Below are 19004 nucleotides of genomic sequence, written 5' to 3'. Positions count from 1 at the left end.
TTTTGACGAATACATTTTCGACATTACAAAATGAATTCGACAAAAACAGTTGTCTCTTTTAAAAATTTAACCTCCGTAACGGTAATTCAGGAAAGTTTTTGCATTAAAGGTATAATTTTTTATTATTATTTTGGGAGCGAAATGCTTCATACTTTTGTTTAATATCCTTAAACAAACTTTGATTTTAACTATTGAAGAGAACTTTTATTGCTGGGAATTAACTTCCGTAACGATTAACTTCCGTAACAATATTTTCCCCGAAAATTTAATTTAAATTCGGATCCATGCGAGACTTCATGAATCATACTTTAGCGTTCTTTACTGAACATCAGAAACTAAAAATTGGTCAAATTCAGCTTTATTTAAAAAACAATAAGGCTTGATCAAGCATTAACTTCCGTAACATTACCTTAAAATCAATGGTATCTTAAAATTGTTGTAGTGAAAGAAAAAGTGAGCAAGCTCACATACCCCACGCTCCCCCAAAACTCAACAATGCAACATGTACTGAATAGCACAGTGCATTTTAAATACACAGTATAATTCAAAAAGGGGCTTTACTTGCAAAAAATCATCACATCAAAACTTCTTGCATATAAGGACATTCAAATCTTTGCATGTTACAAATTTAATTGGGCTGAAGTTTCTAGATAAATAATGGAATAAAAATTTCTTGGTAATATACAAATCTATACATTATGTCTGAAATACCTACAAAGTTTCAGTAAATTCAGTGCAGGAGTTATGCTGACAAACTGTTATTTAAATTCCTCAGTGATTTCGATTTGTTAATGAGTATAAGTCCAGGGGGGGGGGGGGGGGGTGAGAACTATCCAAGATTCAAAATTTTGTGTGTGTGTGTTAAATCATTAATATTTTGATCTCAAAATCAATAGGGGTCTTTTAAGGTCATAAATTATTTCACATAAAATGTCATTACAAAGGCTGATTCCAGTGTGGATTTCCTTATTACCTAGCTGGAAAGTTTCTTCAATAATAGGCAAAACTCTTAGGGCAAAAATAATGGAATCGGAATTTCCTGGTAATATGCACATCTACACACTGTGTCCTAAATATCTGCAAAGTTCGATGAAATTCTGTGCAGCGGTTTAAAAGGAGTTGTGCTGACAAACTGTTCATCTCTATATTCAAGATATGGCCAAAAATCTAAGTTGAAAAGTGCCGAAATTCCCAGAAAAATAATTTAAAAGGAATCGGAATTTCCTGATAATATGCACACCTACACACTGTGTCCTAAATATCTGCAAAAGTTGACGAAATTCTGTGCAGCGGTTTAAAAGGAGTTGTGCTGACAAACTGTTCATCTCTATATTCAAGATATGGCCAAAAATCTAAGTTGAAAAGTGCCAAAATTCCCAGAAAAATAAAGGAATCGGAATTTCCTGGTAGTATGCACATCTACACACTGTGTCCTAAATATCTGCAAAGTTTGACGAAATTCTGTGCAGCGGTTTAGGAGGAGTTGCGCTGACAAACTGTTCATCTCTATATTCAAGATATGGCCAAAAATCTAAGTTGTAAAAGTGCCGAAATTCCCAGAAAAAATAAAGGAATCGGAATTTCCTGGTAGTATGCACATCTACACATTGTGTCCTAAATATCTGCAAAGTTTGACCAAATTCTGCACAGCGGTTTAGGAGGAGTTGCGCAGACAAACTGTTCATCTCTATATTCAAGATATGGCCAAAAATCTAAGTTGAAAAGTGCCGAAATTCCCAGAAAAAATAAAGGAATCGGAATTTCCTGGTAGTATGCACATCTACACATTGTGTCCTAAATATCTGCAAAGTTTGACGAAATTCTGTGCAGCGGTTTAGGAGGAGTTGCGCTGACAAAAAAACAGGACTGACGGACTGACTGACTGATGGACGGGTCAAAAACATTATACCCCCCGCAACTAGTTGCGTGGGGTATAAAAAGTAAACGATACCAGATATGTGGACAATTCTTTGTTTTCAAGTTCACTGAAATATCCTTTAGAGAATTAAGATGATCATTTTGCTATTTGAAACAATTATTTTTTCATGTTTTATACTCTGAATTGGTCCATTTATTGTAGAATGACTGTTTTTTCACTTTCCATTCTTCTGATGAGTGGCAAACAAGTTAAACTTTAAAAAAGTATGATGTTTTTGTACAAAGTCTTAAAATGCATGGTAACGAACCCCCCCCCCCCCCCCCCCCCGAAAAAAATGGATGGGAACCTTTATTCCTTATGCTTTTAATTTCTGTAGATATTGATTATTTTGTCAGGCAAGCTTTTTAAAAAGCTATTACTTGGTTTGAATGACCATTTTAAAACGACGGCACGAATATAGCAAATAACGAATCAATGGGTATGCAACCATGTACATGCAATTTGTTTTTCATAAATGTTAATTCTTTATGATAGTTAAATTGAAGTTATTGATTGTGTAACTTTACACTAGTCTTCTGTTGCAGACTGTTAAAAACGTGCAAGTATTTAAAGGTATGCACACGTTTTTTTTATCTGGCAGTATCGTGTGAATAAGTATACGATAAACATTTCGTGCGACAAAATTGGCTGAGGTGTTCTCCAGGGTATCTGAGACGTTTATGTCAGTTTTAGTGTAGAAAATGGCTGACACGGTAAGATGCATTTCAGACATATTTGTAGTGAAAAATTAAATAATAAATTGCTTATTAGAAGTTTATAACGAATCGATTATCCATATTCATTATTGCTAGTGTATTGTGAGTATCTCTACAAGCAGTAATGACTGAATTTTAATGGTTACTAGTACTCTGTTATGTATTTTATTTTCTTTCTTTTTCATTTTATTTTCATTCCTATTTCAATCATTTTATTCTCTGTAGAGTAATAATTTCTTTAATTTCAAGGACATAAATAAAGTGGTATGTAATTTTGCCTATAAATATGTGATTGAAGCTGAAAATATGGTTAAGATACTCTAAAAAAAATTCTTTCCAAAATTTTTTTTGTTATTTCTTACGACAAGTTGGTAAACGAGAACAACCCCTTGACACCAGACGACGAAGTTAGTAGTTTGCTGAACACTTTTTTGATACATGAATCCAGTTCTAAAAAACATTTATTACCTAATTTGTTCCGTAAACGCTGACTTCTAATGTTTACGTATTGACACATAATTAATCATTCTCAAGTTCACCAAACAGGACTATTTTTAATCATTCCATTCAGATCTGAAGTTTTAAATTTTGAACTTACCAAAATTACCATACCCTTTGACGAGGAAGAAAACCTACATTTGTTCGCCAAGTATTCACCGACAAAATATGCACAAAGTTAAGGATCATATCACTTGACAACTTTAAATTTATCAATTGATCTTGTATTTAAGATGTTTAGGCTTTGAAATGCACATGATTGTAATGTTTTTGAATTGTTAACTCTCTTTATTCAATCTTTTGTGTAAAAATTTAAATCAAAATACAGTGAATTACTAATACATTGCCTATAATCTGTTTTTAGATCTATCAAAAGAAAGTTATATTTTCATCAAAATATCGTAAAAAAGAGGTCATAGTAAAGCTGCGAAAACCAACGGTACCACAATGGACAATTTTACAGATAACAGACAAGAGGACACAGTCTTTGGTTCTGTATTTGTTCCTTGATGACGGAAGAGAGACCTCCAAAGATCTTGTTTTGACTTTGCCTCTCCACGCCAAACTATCTCAAGACGTACACAACTACACATGTGAACCATTATTTCAAGGTCAATAAATTCATTACTTTTTACCTCAATATTATTTAGAAATCATACAAACAAAACATGCACTTGAAGTTGAAGTTGCAGATACTTGTAGTTCATCCAAAATTTTGAAACATATTGAAAAGATATACAAAGTGATGCTGATAAGCAACCTCTTTGTACATTGCATAATGTAAAGTAATTTTTAAATCCTAGATTACATTTTCAATCATGTTTGTGTAAGATATTTAACTTTTTTTAATTACATACATATGTAAATGGCCATACATGTATATAATAATCGTACAAAAGCAAAACGAACAAACAATAACGAGGACAATCTTTCAGATGGAAGAGATGGCAAAAAGATCATCGAAATAGTAAAACAGATTTCCAATGTGGTAATTATCTTTCTTAATTTCATTTTTCAAAAAAAAAAAAAAAAAAAAAAAAAAAAAAAAAAAAAAAAACAGTCCCTCAAGATTCTTGAATTCGACTTGATTAAACGGCTGCATAACAAGACTTCGTACACATACGAAATTGCTTTCCGTTGTCGGTATTGTTACACCAATAATTTAGTCCGCAGAAGTTTTAGCAGATGGCTTAAACAATCTTGATGAAACTTCACAGGAATGATAATCAATAAGTCTAGTTGTGCACTGGACATTTAAAATTTTCAAAATATTGACCATTGCCATAGAAACAGAGGAACTTTGAAAGATTGCAATTTTATTTTCCCCTATAAATTTTTGAAACTTTAAAGGATTATTCCTTGCTCATGTCAAAGTGGTATTTGGAAAAAAAAAAGTTTAAATGTTATTTCTTTCTCTAAAGAGTATTTTCAAACTGCTAATTGTTAATATGTAGGTGTCTCCCGCAGTCTCTAGTGTTCAAAATGTCAAAACTGGCTTTCGAGTTACCGCTCGTGACAACGTGTACGATTACGATTATGTGCTGCGTTTTTGAGCATCTCACACAACGTTTTAGTCCTTCTATAGATGAAGAATTGTTGAGGGTTAAAAACTGAATTTTAATTGACTTCATACTCCTTCTTTTCCGCGAGATCTAAGGTTTGCTATTTTGTATTGTAATTATGATATCAAAAATCATATTTTGCTGAGAGGAAAAATACGTCTGCCAATTGAAAGTAAAATTTGATTTCTTTTATTATTAAACTAAAAGATTTGAATATTTTGCAAACCTGATAAAGGCTTTATGTGCTTCCTTTGATATAAGCACATTCCTCTACCTGCAACTTACATAAGATTGTTTGATTTCAGGGGACTTTTTCTGTAGACGTGGATCACAAACCACCTTCCTCATATACCGTAATGGACCTTCATCTGCCAGACTTTAGGACGGGATCCTCAACCAATGAACCAGCAGTATCACCTTTAATCACTTCATCAAATCACAAGGGATACCCGGTTATCACAGACAGTTTTAATCTTATATTTCTGAAGGACATAGAGACAGGGGGAATACTTCTTTACACTACACAGGTTTCTCAATTTACTTTCCCTTTCCAGCTTCGTCCTGTGTGTGATTATGAACTAATGTCATTACGGGGATGTAGACTGCAAACCCATTGTTACCTTATTGCTGCAGTTGCACTTTGCTCATTTAGGACATTTAGGTATTTCAAGGAATATATGTAAAGCCTCGGTAACAACTGTCCGCACACTTTTTTTTTACCTAAAAACTTTTTTGTGACGTCATCTTTTGTTAAACCTGATTCAGCAAATTTCTTAGTGTCCTGCACTCGTCGAATAAGGTATCTGTAAGTGTCCAGTAAGATTCAACTTATTGGACAGCTACAGGTAACCATAAATGAAAACAAAGGGCTAGACAGATAAATAAATAGTACTGAAAAGCTTTTGATAAATCAATTTTTTTATATAAACTATGTAGGAAATTAGTAGCGTAAATTATAAATATTTCACCAAAAATCCTATTAAAATTGAATAATCCACGGTGAACTGAATGTCTCACATGAAATATTGTAGAAGAATCTGTGACACCGAACTTTAAATTTCCTAAATTCAATGTTCATTACTATTCATTTCACAACAATTGATACACGGAACATTCACAAATTCTTCGGGACAGAAAATACGAATCAGATGTATGCGTTTTCTTACATACCACCTTGTACTTTTTGCTTAGTTAAACATCCATTTTTCTGCCTTTACCTATTCCACTCACCAAATTTCAACTGATTCTGCGATGTAAACAATCATGTATTTTCGTTCCGTGATTTGTGCCGGTGTAAAGACGAATAATGACCCCCATAGAATAATGACCGGGGGGTCATTTTTCAACGACAAAAAAGGACCCCCTAGCCGTAGAAAAAATTAATTTTTTGTAGAAAAAGAGCCCTAGGGGTCATATTTTTATATGTGCGTCCTACAAAAAATTGACCCCCGTTGGAAAATGACCCCTTTTCCAACAGATACACAATTTATAACAGGTGATTGATGTCAAGGTTTGAACCTCAATGTTTAATTCTTCTTTATGCCCTTTTTCATCAACCCTGGACGAAAGCGCAATTAAAATGCAGTAAAACAGCATTACATTTACATGCATATTATTTCTATCGTTCAAGCCTATTGTGTTCTCAGCACATACTGAAAATCGCAAAATGACTACTATTGGTTACAACTCTTAACGTAATCTCCCTTTATGACTGTCTTCCATTTGTTTCATATTTCTGATTATAGACATTCATACACGTAGCTAAATAAGAGACAAGCGGGGTGTTCTGGCTTTTCAATGGTAAACATGTCCCTCAAAGTTTTCAGCATGCTTTGAGTAGGATCAACGTTATTTTTTAAAAAAGTGAATGAAAAAAAAAATGAATGAGATACGTTTTCGGAAATAAATACGGGGAGTTATGCAATCGGCATTGAAAGCAAGTTCTTTGACTTACCTAGATAGCCGAGCGGTCTAGCGCGCTGTTCCTGTACTGCTAGGAGACAGATTCCGTAGGTCGAGAGTTCAACCCCGGGCTGGGGCGGAAGTGGGTATCCTTATAAAAGTGAATTTCTTTGTGCTTTCTGTATATATATATATATATATATATATATATATATATATATATATATATATATATATATATATATATATATATATATTAATGACATGAAAGGTGTGTAAATGAGGTAGAATGTACCGCAAATGACATAATATCTCGTGCGAACGACATACTGTGGATATATTTCCTAATATAAAAAAAAAAGGTGAAGATATCAAACAGTGATGATTTTAAAATATCGACAAACAATTCAATTCTGTTAACAGGGCATAAAAAACGACCCCTGAAAATTGCAGAGATAGGATCAGGTGCCTAGAAAGAGTAAGCATCCCCTGTTGACTCGTCACACCTGCCGTGAGCCATATAAATAAATCAGGGGACATTCCGTTGTCGAATTTAGTTTTGAAAAAAGTCCAAACAATTGACCCAATTATAGGTTATATTTGTTGAGAGGGTCATTGATACGACCATTGAATTTACGAAACGTTGACTTTAAACGAGGTTGTTGAAACCACTGTAACATCAACTTACATGTATCTGTCAGTACCCTGCTTCGATTTAAAAATTAATCGTGTTCTTGGGTATCGAATAATTTGGTAGACGTTAACATCATATGCAAATGATAGCGGAACATTACTACATAAATAAGGAAAGTTGACGATGGAAAAAGCTGAAGTCATCCCGCTTGTCAGACAATTTAGTTGTAATTTGGTCTTTAGCGTCAATAGTCAGTAGGACGTCCAAATAGAAAGCAGACGTGGCAAAAATAAAAAGGACATCAAATTTCTGAATGTCTGAAATATATACAATCGCATAATGTGCATTCAATTTTATTTATAAACAGTGGTCTATGGGAATTTCTTTTCAGATATATAGAAGTAATAAAGAAGAATCCCAGTATAAAGTACATATGTACATTCAAGCCTGTTAACATGGTCGTCTGAGAATAGGATACATACATGTAAGAGGAATAATTTTCTTTAGAAATCCACTTTAAAACAGTGATACATTTGGCAAATAAATATGGACACATTTCAATACAATGTATATTGAAGTAGATAAATGTTTTTGATCTATCATTAAAGACAGACCATTTTATTGACCTTCCAGGTGAATATAAGGATTTATTTTTCCTACATTGAACTAAATAGATTGAAAACAACTCTGAAAAGTTATTTCACCTGCATCCGAATTCCACTCAAGTTAACATAAAATTCAGGTTCAAAGAATCGGAGAAGGGGTGGGGGATTGCTCACCCCTACTTTTTCTGAATGTAAATTTTAGCAATTTCTAGTTTGAAAATGTTCATTGAAAGTCTTGTAAACACCCCCTCTTTTTTATACAATATAGTTAAAAAATCTCTCTTACTTGAGTGGACATGGTGAACATAACATTCAGGTACATAGAATCAGGTGTGGGGTGGAGTGTCCTCCCCCTTCCATTTTCATGAACGCTATTTTCTATTTTTTCGCTTGAAAATGATCATTGCAAGTCTGGTTGCCCTACCCCAAACTTTTTGATACTGTAGAGTAAAAGGAAATCCCCTTACATCAATAGACTTTTTTACGGTGGCTGCTATAGGACATGGTATGAGATTTTTTTTTATTAATTCGTGGCCACGAAATAAAAATTCGTGGCCACGAAATAAAATTCGTGGGAACGAAATAAAATTCGTGGGAACGAAATTAATTGCGTGGCCACGAAATAAAATTCGTGGGAACGAATTTTTATTTCGTGGCCACGAATTTTTATTTCACAATTATATGTACATATAGTGTTAAAATGATAATTTGCTATGGACCTATTGAGAGTCTGTCCCATGACACATAGACACAGTTAGATTATTGTAACTGGCCCGCACTGATAAACATCATTATAAATACCCATATATTTAATTTGCATATATATTAGAAGCAGCTGAGAATTGGTACATGCATTATGAACATAGTCTAGATGTAAAAAATAATAATAATAATAAACTATCTCTTTTGCTCTGTGCCCAAAATTAAAACAAGACATTCAAGCCGATTCAATTGACTGTTCTGGAGTTTAAGGCAATTCAATGATACTGCATCCAAAATGACATCCTAACCAAATGATAAAACAAAATGAAAGTGTTCTCTTCAGCTTGTCATCATGCTACATGACACAGCATGAAGTCACGATTTTTTAGATGATATGATACACAGGGACAATTTTATATTAGCCAAGTTATGTATTTTTCTTAACTACAATAACTCTGGCAAGTTTTGTTCCTGATATTAGTCAAGGCAACCCGAACATTAATGACTTTAAAGGCTTATTTGCTGTTTTCTCACATTTTCTATTGAATCCTGTCACATAGTTGTAATGAAATAAAGACACAAAATCTTAGCATGTTAGGAGTATAACTTCTCATGTGAAACATGTTCTACGTAACAGCATCGAATCTCATTGCTCATTACACATATATCCCGTTGGCTCATTCCAATTAAATGATAATTATATATAAGTTCGTTCATCTTGAATGACATAAAACAGAAGAAGCTAAAAATGGCATTATGTAGCACAAATTTATTTCGTTCCCACGAATTTTATTTCGTTCCCACGAATTTTTATTTCGTGGCCACGAATTAATAAAAAAAAAAATCTCATACCATGTCCTATACCAGCCACCGTACTTTTTAAGGGGTTCATCAAGATATATTTGGGGTAAATTGTCATTTGGCCTCTTATAATGCCCCATTTCCCCTTTCGATGCTATGCCTGACATTTATTTTTCTACATTGCACCAAAACTAGATTTCAAATGCAAAATTAAAACTGGTCATGCTTATTATGTTAACTCCGATTCTCTCACTGTGTTTGGCGAGGACTTGAGCAAATGTAAACAAGAAACTTGACGTGTCTTCTTAATCAGTTTGTATCAATTAAATCGTTGAATCATATAATAAAACAATTACTGCTGTTTTTTCTGTCAGTACGATGATTTTCTACCATCGAGAAAAACAATGTTCACCCCGCCCTTTGGGCTCGATAAATCTTTTACTATTCTAGATTCTGAATCATCGCATTAATTTTAAAAACGGCATTAATTGTAGAATGTAATGAAATCAACATATCATCGATTTATTCCCAATTTAGCTCAGGTGAGCATTTTGGTCAACAGGCCTCTTGGTTTATTATTTTTAATTATTTTTATTTTGCCCCCTAAAAATTTCAGCTTTAATCCTCTTTAATCCGCAAGGGGTCATTATTCTACGGGGGTCATTTTTCTTCACGTGGGGTATGCAGATTTTTAGGGCGATGACACTTTTTCTACGGGCAAAAGGGTCATTTTTCGACGTCGAATAATGACCGGGGGTCATTTTTCGCCGTTGAATAATGACCGAGGGTCATTATTCGATGGCGAAAAATGACCCCCGGTCATTATTCTATGGGGGTCATTATTCGTCTTTACACCGGATCATTTGTCTATCTTGTCCCGCGTTGTTTGAGCGAGTGTCTGTCGTTGCTTTAAGGAGTGGCTGGAGTAAAATCCTTCAAAACCTGTACACGATTGAGAAACTTTTGTTTCAAATTTTAAAAAAATTGAATCAGAAATAATCTCCCAATTTCACAAAAGAAATGCCTAAAGAATTATTGGAGTAAAACCCTCATATCCTGTTGCTTTACACAAATGAGAAATTGTTTCCTGCAATCTCCGAAATATAAGAATACATCCGGATTTCACAATGAAAAACATAAGCTTAACGTAGGTCGCGGGTTTGCAGGCCTTTTAAAAGTGTCCGAAAACATACCATGAAAATTAGTTATATGATTCCTCTACCTTTGTTTTACATTCTCTGAAAATTTTATAAAATTCGTCTGCATCGTTTTTATGTAATTAAATCCCAAAGATGCCATTGTTGTAGTAACATTTTCGACGCTATTGTATTGAATTATATAGGAAAAACGTCGATTTCGGCTCGTTTTCAGGCAAGATTTTTTTTCAAAAAATATCATTAACTTTTAAATGGTGCAGACGAAATTGTTCTCCCTTTGGTATCTTAAAATAGAATTGATTTGAAATAAATCTATGTGAAAAAATTAATATGTCTTCGGGTTTGTTTTCTCGTAATTTAAATGTAAATAATTGCTTTTATATTGCAAAATTTAACATTTTTAAGAACTACGTCATAAAATATCGCGACGTCACGCTTGACGTCGTGAATATCGATCCGGTATACAGAGCAGAAAAACAAATTAAAATATTTTTAATTCACGTCTATCTGTTTTCATATGACCCACGAATCGTATCATTATAATTCAATAGCAATGAAATGATTATTAGACATGTTTCTCTTCTTATATTCTTTGTACGTCTCATACTCAAGGGACGTAAAACGACAATCGGTCCTTTAGTTTCTTTCTTTCAATGTATTTTCTTTATGTGTTGTTTTCTAACCGTTTCTTTTCTTTTTGTTTTGTTTTCTTTTTCGTAGATAAGTATCCAATATTTGGCTGTGTATTTTTTCAGCGTGTCGGCGGAAAACGATTATCCTCTTATTCGAGTATACATATGAAATGTTTTTATTTAGAACATTCAACAATGCGCTCATAGCTACGATAACTTCTCAATGAATGAATTTCCGCCAAATATCGTCCCGGCTAAATACATTGTATTTTCAGTATATATTTAAAAAATGTTTTTCTTCATTTTTACATACAGACAGGGGATAACTCAAAAATATCTGAACTTGATTTTATGATTATATGTATAAGAATAGAAAAACAACAACAACAAAAAAACAAACAAACAAACAAACAAACAAACAAACAAACAAAAAAACAAAAAAAAAACGAACGAACGAGGCATGGGACGAGAATCTAAAAATTAATTTTATCTGACGTAATCAACAGGCAGATTTTTTTTTTTTTTTTTTTGTTTTTGTTTCAAAAGACTTTCAATGTACATAACATTAATTCGACTGGTTGGACATGGAAAGCAAAGTAGCGAAAAAAATCTGTAGATAACAGCATTGTAAGCCGTTACTTACACAGACACTTGGGGTATTGAACCCCCCCCCCTTTCATTTTTTATTTCTTTTTAAGTCTGGGGTCGAGTCACCCTTTTCTAATATGTACTATATGTTATCAATAATGTAACCCTTTTGTCTCTTTAAACTGTTTTTAAATATATTTATATATCGTTTTCGACTGATACATAAAAATGCCCCCCCCCCCTTTTTTTCTTTTTAATTCTTGGGTCGAGTTACCTTTTTCCTATTATTGTTTTCTAACATGTATTATATGCTATCGATAATGTAACCCTTTTGACTCTATAAGCTGTTTTTAAATATGTATCGTTTCGACTGATACATAAAGAGAGAGAGATCTTCTCGTCGTTTAACTCACTTCTTAAACTTATAAACTTCGCATGATTATTTATCTAAAGCATAAGAAAACATGAAATATGCAGACATCAACAATTTTTTTTTTAAACACATTCTTCTTCCGTTTCATATTTCCATTTAATTTTCATGTGCCCCCGATTAGTAAATATTTCGATTAAATCACCCGCATCTAAGGGCATCTTTACGGCCTAAGGGTAAATTGTCGGTATTAAAATACAGAAATAGGAAAAAGGTGACTCGATCCCAGATTTAAAAAGAAAAAATGGAAAGGGGGAATCCATATCTAAAGTGCCTGTGTTTACTTACAGGAGCTAGGTCAGTGTCGCTCAAAAAATGCATTAATTATGTTTCATAGTACCTTAGCAGTTTTTAATTTGTGATAAACCTTTAAATATATTTTTAAAATGTCCTTTTTAAAAATAAAGGTAAAACTTTTAATGTAATAGGTGTATTTGCAATTGTTTATATAATGATTTCTTTATTAATTAAACAAACTGTTAATTCAAATACGTTCAAAGGAAAAGAGGTCAGTTGAAACTTGTGCCCATATCGTTTCGCGATACCATGTGATATCTAATTAATCGCAATTTCGCGGACCTTTCCGACAAGCCGAAAATTCCGAGCTCTCCGGGATGCGATTGATAACACATAATGAAACGCTTTCTAATACTTCCAGTGTTGGATTCGAATCGTAATAAGCCTTCATTATATTTGATAACTTCAGTTTGTTCTATAAATAATATTACACTAAACTACCATTTTCAACAAAAGTTATATCTAAATATTGTATCGACTATTCAAATCGTAAAAAGCCTTCACTGTTTGTGATAAGTTGTGCCTTAAATAATATAAAAATAAAATACCAATTCCAACAAAAGTTATAGCTAGATAATGACGTACTGAAATTTCTTTTTCATTGTGACGTCATAATCAAATGTGCACAAGAAAGTCGCCCAAACCATATAAATTGCGTACCCAGTTTTAATGACGTCAGCAAACCCACGACCTACGTTAAGTTTGCATTTTGGTGTTCTCGATTAATGGCATTGTCAAAACTCCTTAATCTGGAGTAGTCGTTGTTTAAAATGCACGCCGTTATCCGTGGTGTTTCGTTGTAAAATGAATAAATCGTCGGAATTTAATAGAACTAACTTTTACTGATGCGAAGCATATATCGAAATGTCGCAATGCGGATAAATAAGACTAAACAAAGTAAATCTTCATATTTATCGAAATTAAACATGGCTCGATGATTCCTACTATAATTGAAAAAGTACAGAAGAAAATCCAAAACTAGTTTTCTTTGGCCTAACTAAATGAACAATGCCAGGTAAAGTAATCCAAACAGAACGAGAACCGCTTACCTGTGGCTGTCCAATAAGATAACAGTGGAAGTATTAGACATTGGTAAAATGTTTTAAGTAAGTTATAAGCCTCAAACTGACCATTCTGTCAGATATTAGACTCTCCTCGGCGCTATCGAGCCTCGGACCGTCTAATATCTTACATATCTGACATAATGGACAGTTTTCGACTTATAATCATTACACATATCATACCGCACTCCCTCCATGCCATCTATTTTATGTGAGTGTGTCCTTCGTACTTTACACCCACGAGAAACTTGTGTCCACCTTGCGACCGAATACGATCTTGGATACGGGATTTCTTCCAAAAACCAGTAAAACAGGCATGTCTTACCTGCGTGTTTTTTGCTTCGGGAGCAAGGCACACTTGCATCCTCTGCGTTTCTAGGAAAATCGTAGAGTTTGTTGTACATGTCCAATATCCATCGTACATGCTTCTTGGCTGTCCTCGTGCTCAAAATTTTGCAGCGCAACGACTCTGCGAATTTCGTGCGTTCATTGGCGATTTTTGCCGTGTACAACCCGAGTGGATGCACGGCCTGTTGTGACTGAGGCATTAAGTGTAAAATTACTTATAAAAGAATATGCCTATTTACCCAAAATTTATTAATTTAAGAAGCACTGGACCGTAATATTCGTTGACATAATTGTTTTATTTTAAAATCCCACTCCTCTTATTGATTGTTTTCTGCAAGTGATTATAGAAAACAATTTAATTTTTATGTCTCTCCTAACGGAAGATCTCAGTTTAATTTAATGGTGGCCAATGGTTTAAATGGGGAGGTGGTTTTTGTCATAAAAGTATAGTGTTATTTGTTAAGATAATATTAAAACATGTTTCAAATTGGATGAGAATATTCTCTATGCCTGGACAATTTATATTGTACTTCTGTATTCATCAAAAGGAAAATTCTCTGGGACCTTCATTAAGCTTTATCAAAAAAGGGAAGTTGATATCTCGAGAACTTTGCAGATCATTGCTTATTCAAATGAGGAAAACATTGCATAGAAATGCAAATTTTCTAAATACTTTGAGGTTGTTACTAAAAAGATGGTTGAGTTTTTGACTGACAATATCTATGTAGTTTTTGGAGACCAGGTCTTCCAACAATCTGTTGGAATTTCCATGGATACTTGTTGTAGCCCGTTATTAGCAGACCTGTTTTTGTATCCGTACGAAGCAGAATTTATTCAAAAACTTCTACTTCAAATTAGGATGTATAACTAGAGGAAGACATTGATGACAAACTGACAACTTTTTGATAAAAGTGATGCCTTCAACTTTTCTATGGTCAACTTCGATCCCTTTATTTATGTAGCAATATATCATTATCACCTGCATATGGAGTTTATGTCTTCCGTTTGATTCAATACGAAAGCGGATGTTCTACGTACCAACAATGTCTTAAACTAGAAGGCTATTGACAAAGAAGTTGAGGATACAAGGATATCAACAATCTAGTTTAACATCAACATTTAGCGAATTCTATGATCGATACGATGACCTTATTTGCAAATACATTCTGCATTTCGTTGAGTCAAATGTTCAAATGTTTCATATAAATTGTTAGACCATTATTTTAACACTGAATCGCCTCCCGAATTTTCTGTTTACTTGTCGCGATCATGACAAGGAGCGTGTGACCGATCGACAGAGGATGCTTACTACTAACCCTACCTCTGTCTTCAGAGGTCCGTGATGGCACTACTCATTATATGAATTTTTTAAATGGACTTTTGATTAATCACTGTTCGTTTTCTTCACATCTCATTCACACCCCTTCTAATGTGTTCGGAACATTTTATTTTTCGGTGTTCTGCAAATTATAAAATCCGAGGAGTTCCCAGTAGCTCTTACAGTAGCTCTGGCGAGATCTAGCGAGACTACAACGAGATAATGTAAATTATTCACGGAAATGTGGCTAGGAAGTGAGTAGCACGCGGAGACATGGTGAACAGAAAACTTATCTTGCGTTTCATATTTCACCGCTGAATAATATCTGTAGAAATGTACTTCAAACTCTCCTGAATTCATTCAAACGTCAATAAGTATTCCTCATGACATTATTTTCTGCACTTATGTATTGAAATTTCTTTTTGGACAAACATGCTTGCATGGGAACTGGAACTATATTTTCTGGCGTTAGATTAGCAAATGGGGTACCAATATAGCTATCTGAATGAGTTGATTTGCATTGTGGGTTACTACGGATACTACAGGAATTTAACGCTTGAAAAAAAAAAAACAAGGCGATCGGAAAGGCACATTGAACATTTTTTCCATGCATTTGCATGCATTTCCATGCTGTCCCTTTTTTTATTCTATTATTTCCATGTTCACAATTACAAACAATTCATTTGTAACATGTTAGATAAACTTGGAATTCTAGATTTCTCAAAGTCATACTGAAAGGCGATTTTCGTCTGCATTCCTTTGTTGTACTATCGGTGAATACAATTGTCAGGTGGGTTCCCCGACCAAAAAGCACAGATGATCACGGGTATTGTAATATGAAAAAAAAAACTTCGTTGTCCTTTCAAATGTTTACATGCCTAGGGGATGCTTCTCGTGTTCCTTAACCTTGAAGCCCTAGTGTTCTGAACGTGGCACAGACTACATTTTTATATTCATTTTCTAGTTAACGTAATAACAAATTACGAACGCCCGTGGCATCTTTCATAGTTTCTACTCTTTGTATTTTTTCATATAAACAGTTTTTTTTTTTTGGCAATCCATTTGATATCGATCGTAGATGAGTTGAACCACGTGTTCGAAGTAAACTGTAAACATATAGGTGTCAAGTTAACGTTGCTATTCATTCAATGATTGGTCAATTATTGGTGGTAAGATCCTCTGTGCGTATTAATAACAAAAGCCATATAAGGTAAACAAAGGTTTGTCATATACATTTTTTCTACCAGCGTATCGAGGATTTTGGAAAAATTAACACTACTAAGCACCAATTTTCGCCGTAAATTATTACAAAAGCGAAGATTAAGTAGATTGTGATTTTTTAAATCCCACCCATTTCTGTTTAAAATCGTGAAAATCTTTCAGAAAGTTTTTAAAAGAAACAGATTATAGCAATTTCCTGATTACTGCCAATTTTATTTATAAAACCGGTTCCACCCTATAACCTTTGAATGGGTCAACCTACACCACGTGCCTTGAATTTAAATCACAATAACATTAGAAGGGGTGATTCATATAGGCATCAATAAGTTCAAAATTAAAAATATTTCAATAATAATTTGCTCCATATCTTGCTTATTTAATTATCTTAAATCAGACTTCCTTTTTTTAATAGACATGACAAAACAAGAAGTTTCCATGCTGCATGAAAGAACTCTTATGCATATGTTTTCCAAAAACATAGGAAGATATGAAAATTATGTTCCCATCTCATATCTCTATCGCAGTAAACCACAGCAGTATTTTTGGAATATTTACAACAAAACCAACGGAATCATGTATAAATACATAAAGAACTTTGGTGGAGACCCGTCATCTTCACTGAATAGAAATCTCCATGGCCTATTCTTCAGCGCAAATGTGAGTTCCACTACAGGATTACCTCCAGCAGTATCTTATTATGGAGACCAAAGAATCCATATTCCTGTAAGTTTCATGATTAATTCTGACAGGAACCTGTATTTTGCCGACTTTTACTGTCATTACACCAAGCATCACGTGACACTTGTTGTAACTTTGAAAGGTACGGATGCCGACTTATTTTGCCGTGAAAGACTGCTTTCTCTCAACTCGAAATTTAATAAATTTTTATTTCGGCGACCCCATGAAACTCATGCCATGGTTAGTACAAAGGTTACAGTCGAAGTGTTTTACACAGAGAGTATCAATATTTTCGAATTGTTAAACGACCGTGTAGCTTTTGAATCATTTGTACCACAAAAAGGTAATGCTGCTTTGAAAACGTATGTCGGTCTCCCTAAAAGAAAAGATTGTAAAATTTGTAATTTGAAAACAAATGATTCATAACATTACAGCTGAATTATCAATTAAGTATTATGTAAAGGAAAATGTCTTATATTGTCAATATTGTGGAGAAAAGTCCTTTATATTATTATTATTAATTATTATTATTATCGTTATTTAGATCTTGTTTTATAAACTGAGATTACCATAATAATGAAAACGACTTTCTTGAAAATGCACAGAAAATTATATTGTTTCTTCGCTCATCTGTTTCCTGTACTGTACTGTTTTACAAAAGTTTTAAAAATCAGACAACCATCTCTTTTTGTAAGGAGCACTTTTCGATGAACACATTGATGGTATGAAAATTTCTGATACTTATTATTTTGCCCATGGGTCATAAAACATCTATAAATTTTTACTCTTGTATTTTTACTCTTGGGATTATCTTTTTAAGTATCATTGTTCATTGAATAAATGTATTTATTTTATGTATTTGTTATGTTTTTCTCAACATATTATACACTGTCTATTGCATTTGCTTTTCTTTTTTCCGTCCATTTTTTTTAAATTATAATAATTGTTCAGCTTGTTTCATAAATATTTTTTATTACTTTTTAAGAATATATATTGTACAGACAAGGGTCACTGATTGTATTGTTTCAGTTGATTTCAGTGAATACCAAGACACTGCAAGTTCTGTTGTTTATTTTGTGTTCAAATACCAACCACACAGGTTCTATAAATATCCCACAAGTTTTTCGTTTTAGTGATTATATTTTTACTACACAATTTGAAACAGAAAAGAAAATATTTTGGGGTTTAAAGCTCAACCGGAGCCATTTTTTTTTTAATTAAACAAAATGTGTTCGTCGTAATCCGTTTTTAATGTCACCTGTATTAACTCTTTATTGTTTGTTTTTCTTTTTTACTTTCTCCAGCATATATAGGACATATATAGGAACACTTCGTTATAAATGGAGCTTGGACCTATTGGTTTAAGACTTCACAAAAAGCTTGTCGATTACCGTTCTGGGGCCCGTTTCACAAAACTATCTTATGACTAAAATCTGTCTTAAGACCGAAAATTATCGTAAGATTGTACCGTAGCTGTTTCACAAAACTGTCATATCTTATGATAATCTTAAGATCTATCTTAATCTTAAGACAACCAGATACATGTCTTAAGACTAAAGTGAGCATGGCGGCCGCCTATATTTTGGCTCAAAACAGAAGGAACTTAAGAAGAGAACGAGTATTTAGAGATAGGAACAACCCATTAGACTATATGACTGATGCAGATATCATTGATAAGTTCCGCCTTCCACGCCATTTAATTTTAATCTAGCGCGTGATACTAGGAGGTCTCATGCTCTTCCTCCATCACTGCAAATCATGGTGGCACTCCGGTTTTATGCCAGTGGGAACTTTCAAACTGTCACTGGTGGTCTTCATGGCATATAAGCAAAGCTAGTGTTTCAAGAGTAGTAAATGCTGTATCATCAGCTGTAGTAACTTTGAGCTCCCATTATATAAAATTTCCACAAGACGATAGAAGTATAAATAACACAAT

At 33.5% G+C, this 19004-nt stretch overlaps 2 protein-coding genes across 2 annotated transcripts; both read left to right on the top strand.

Moving 5' to 3' along the window:
• Positions 1-2619: 2619 nt before the first annotated feature.
• LOC133172049 (uncharacterized) lies at positions 2620-5377 on the top strand. Its single transcript, XM_061306853.1, has 4 exons — positions 2620-2631; positions 3497-3743; positions 4068-4120; positions 5000-5377. Exons 1-4 carry the CDS (start codon positions 2620-2622, stop codon positions 5375-5377), a joined length of 690 nt encoding a protein of 229 aa, XP_061162837.1.
• An 11387-nt stretch (positions 5378-16764) lies between these two features.
• On the top strand, positions 16765-17556 carry LOC133205840 (phytanoyl-CoA hydroxylase-interacting protein-like). The gene has a single exon (XM_061341725.1). It carries the CDS (start codon positions 16805-16807, stop codon positions 17492-17494), a length of 690 nt encoding a protein of 229 aa, XP_061197709.1. The 5' UTR covers positions 16765-16804; the 3' UTR covers positions 17495-17556.
• The last annotated feature ends 1448 nt before the right edge of the window (positions 17557-19004 follow it).

This window comes from Saccostrea echinata, unplaced genomic scaffold (genome assembly GCF_033153115.1).
Source record: "Saccostrea echinata isolate AGI-Se365-2 ecotype Australia unplaced genomic scaffold, CSIRO_AGI_Sech_v1 ptg000054l, whole genome shotgun sequence".
Classification (NCBI taxonomy): domain Eukaryota; kingdom Metazoa; phylum Mollusca; class Bivalvia; order Ostreida; family Ostreidae; genus Saccostrea; species Saccostrea echinata.
The sequence above is the reverse complement of the archived record's forward strand: the minus strand, read 5'-3'. Positions and strand labels throughout refer to the sequence as shown.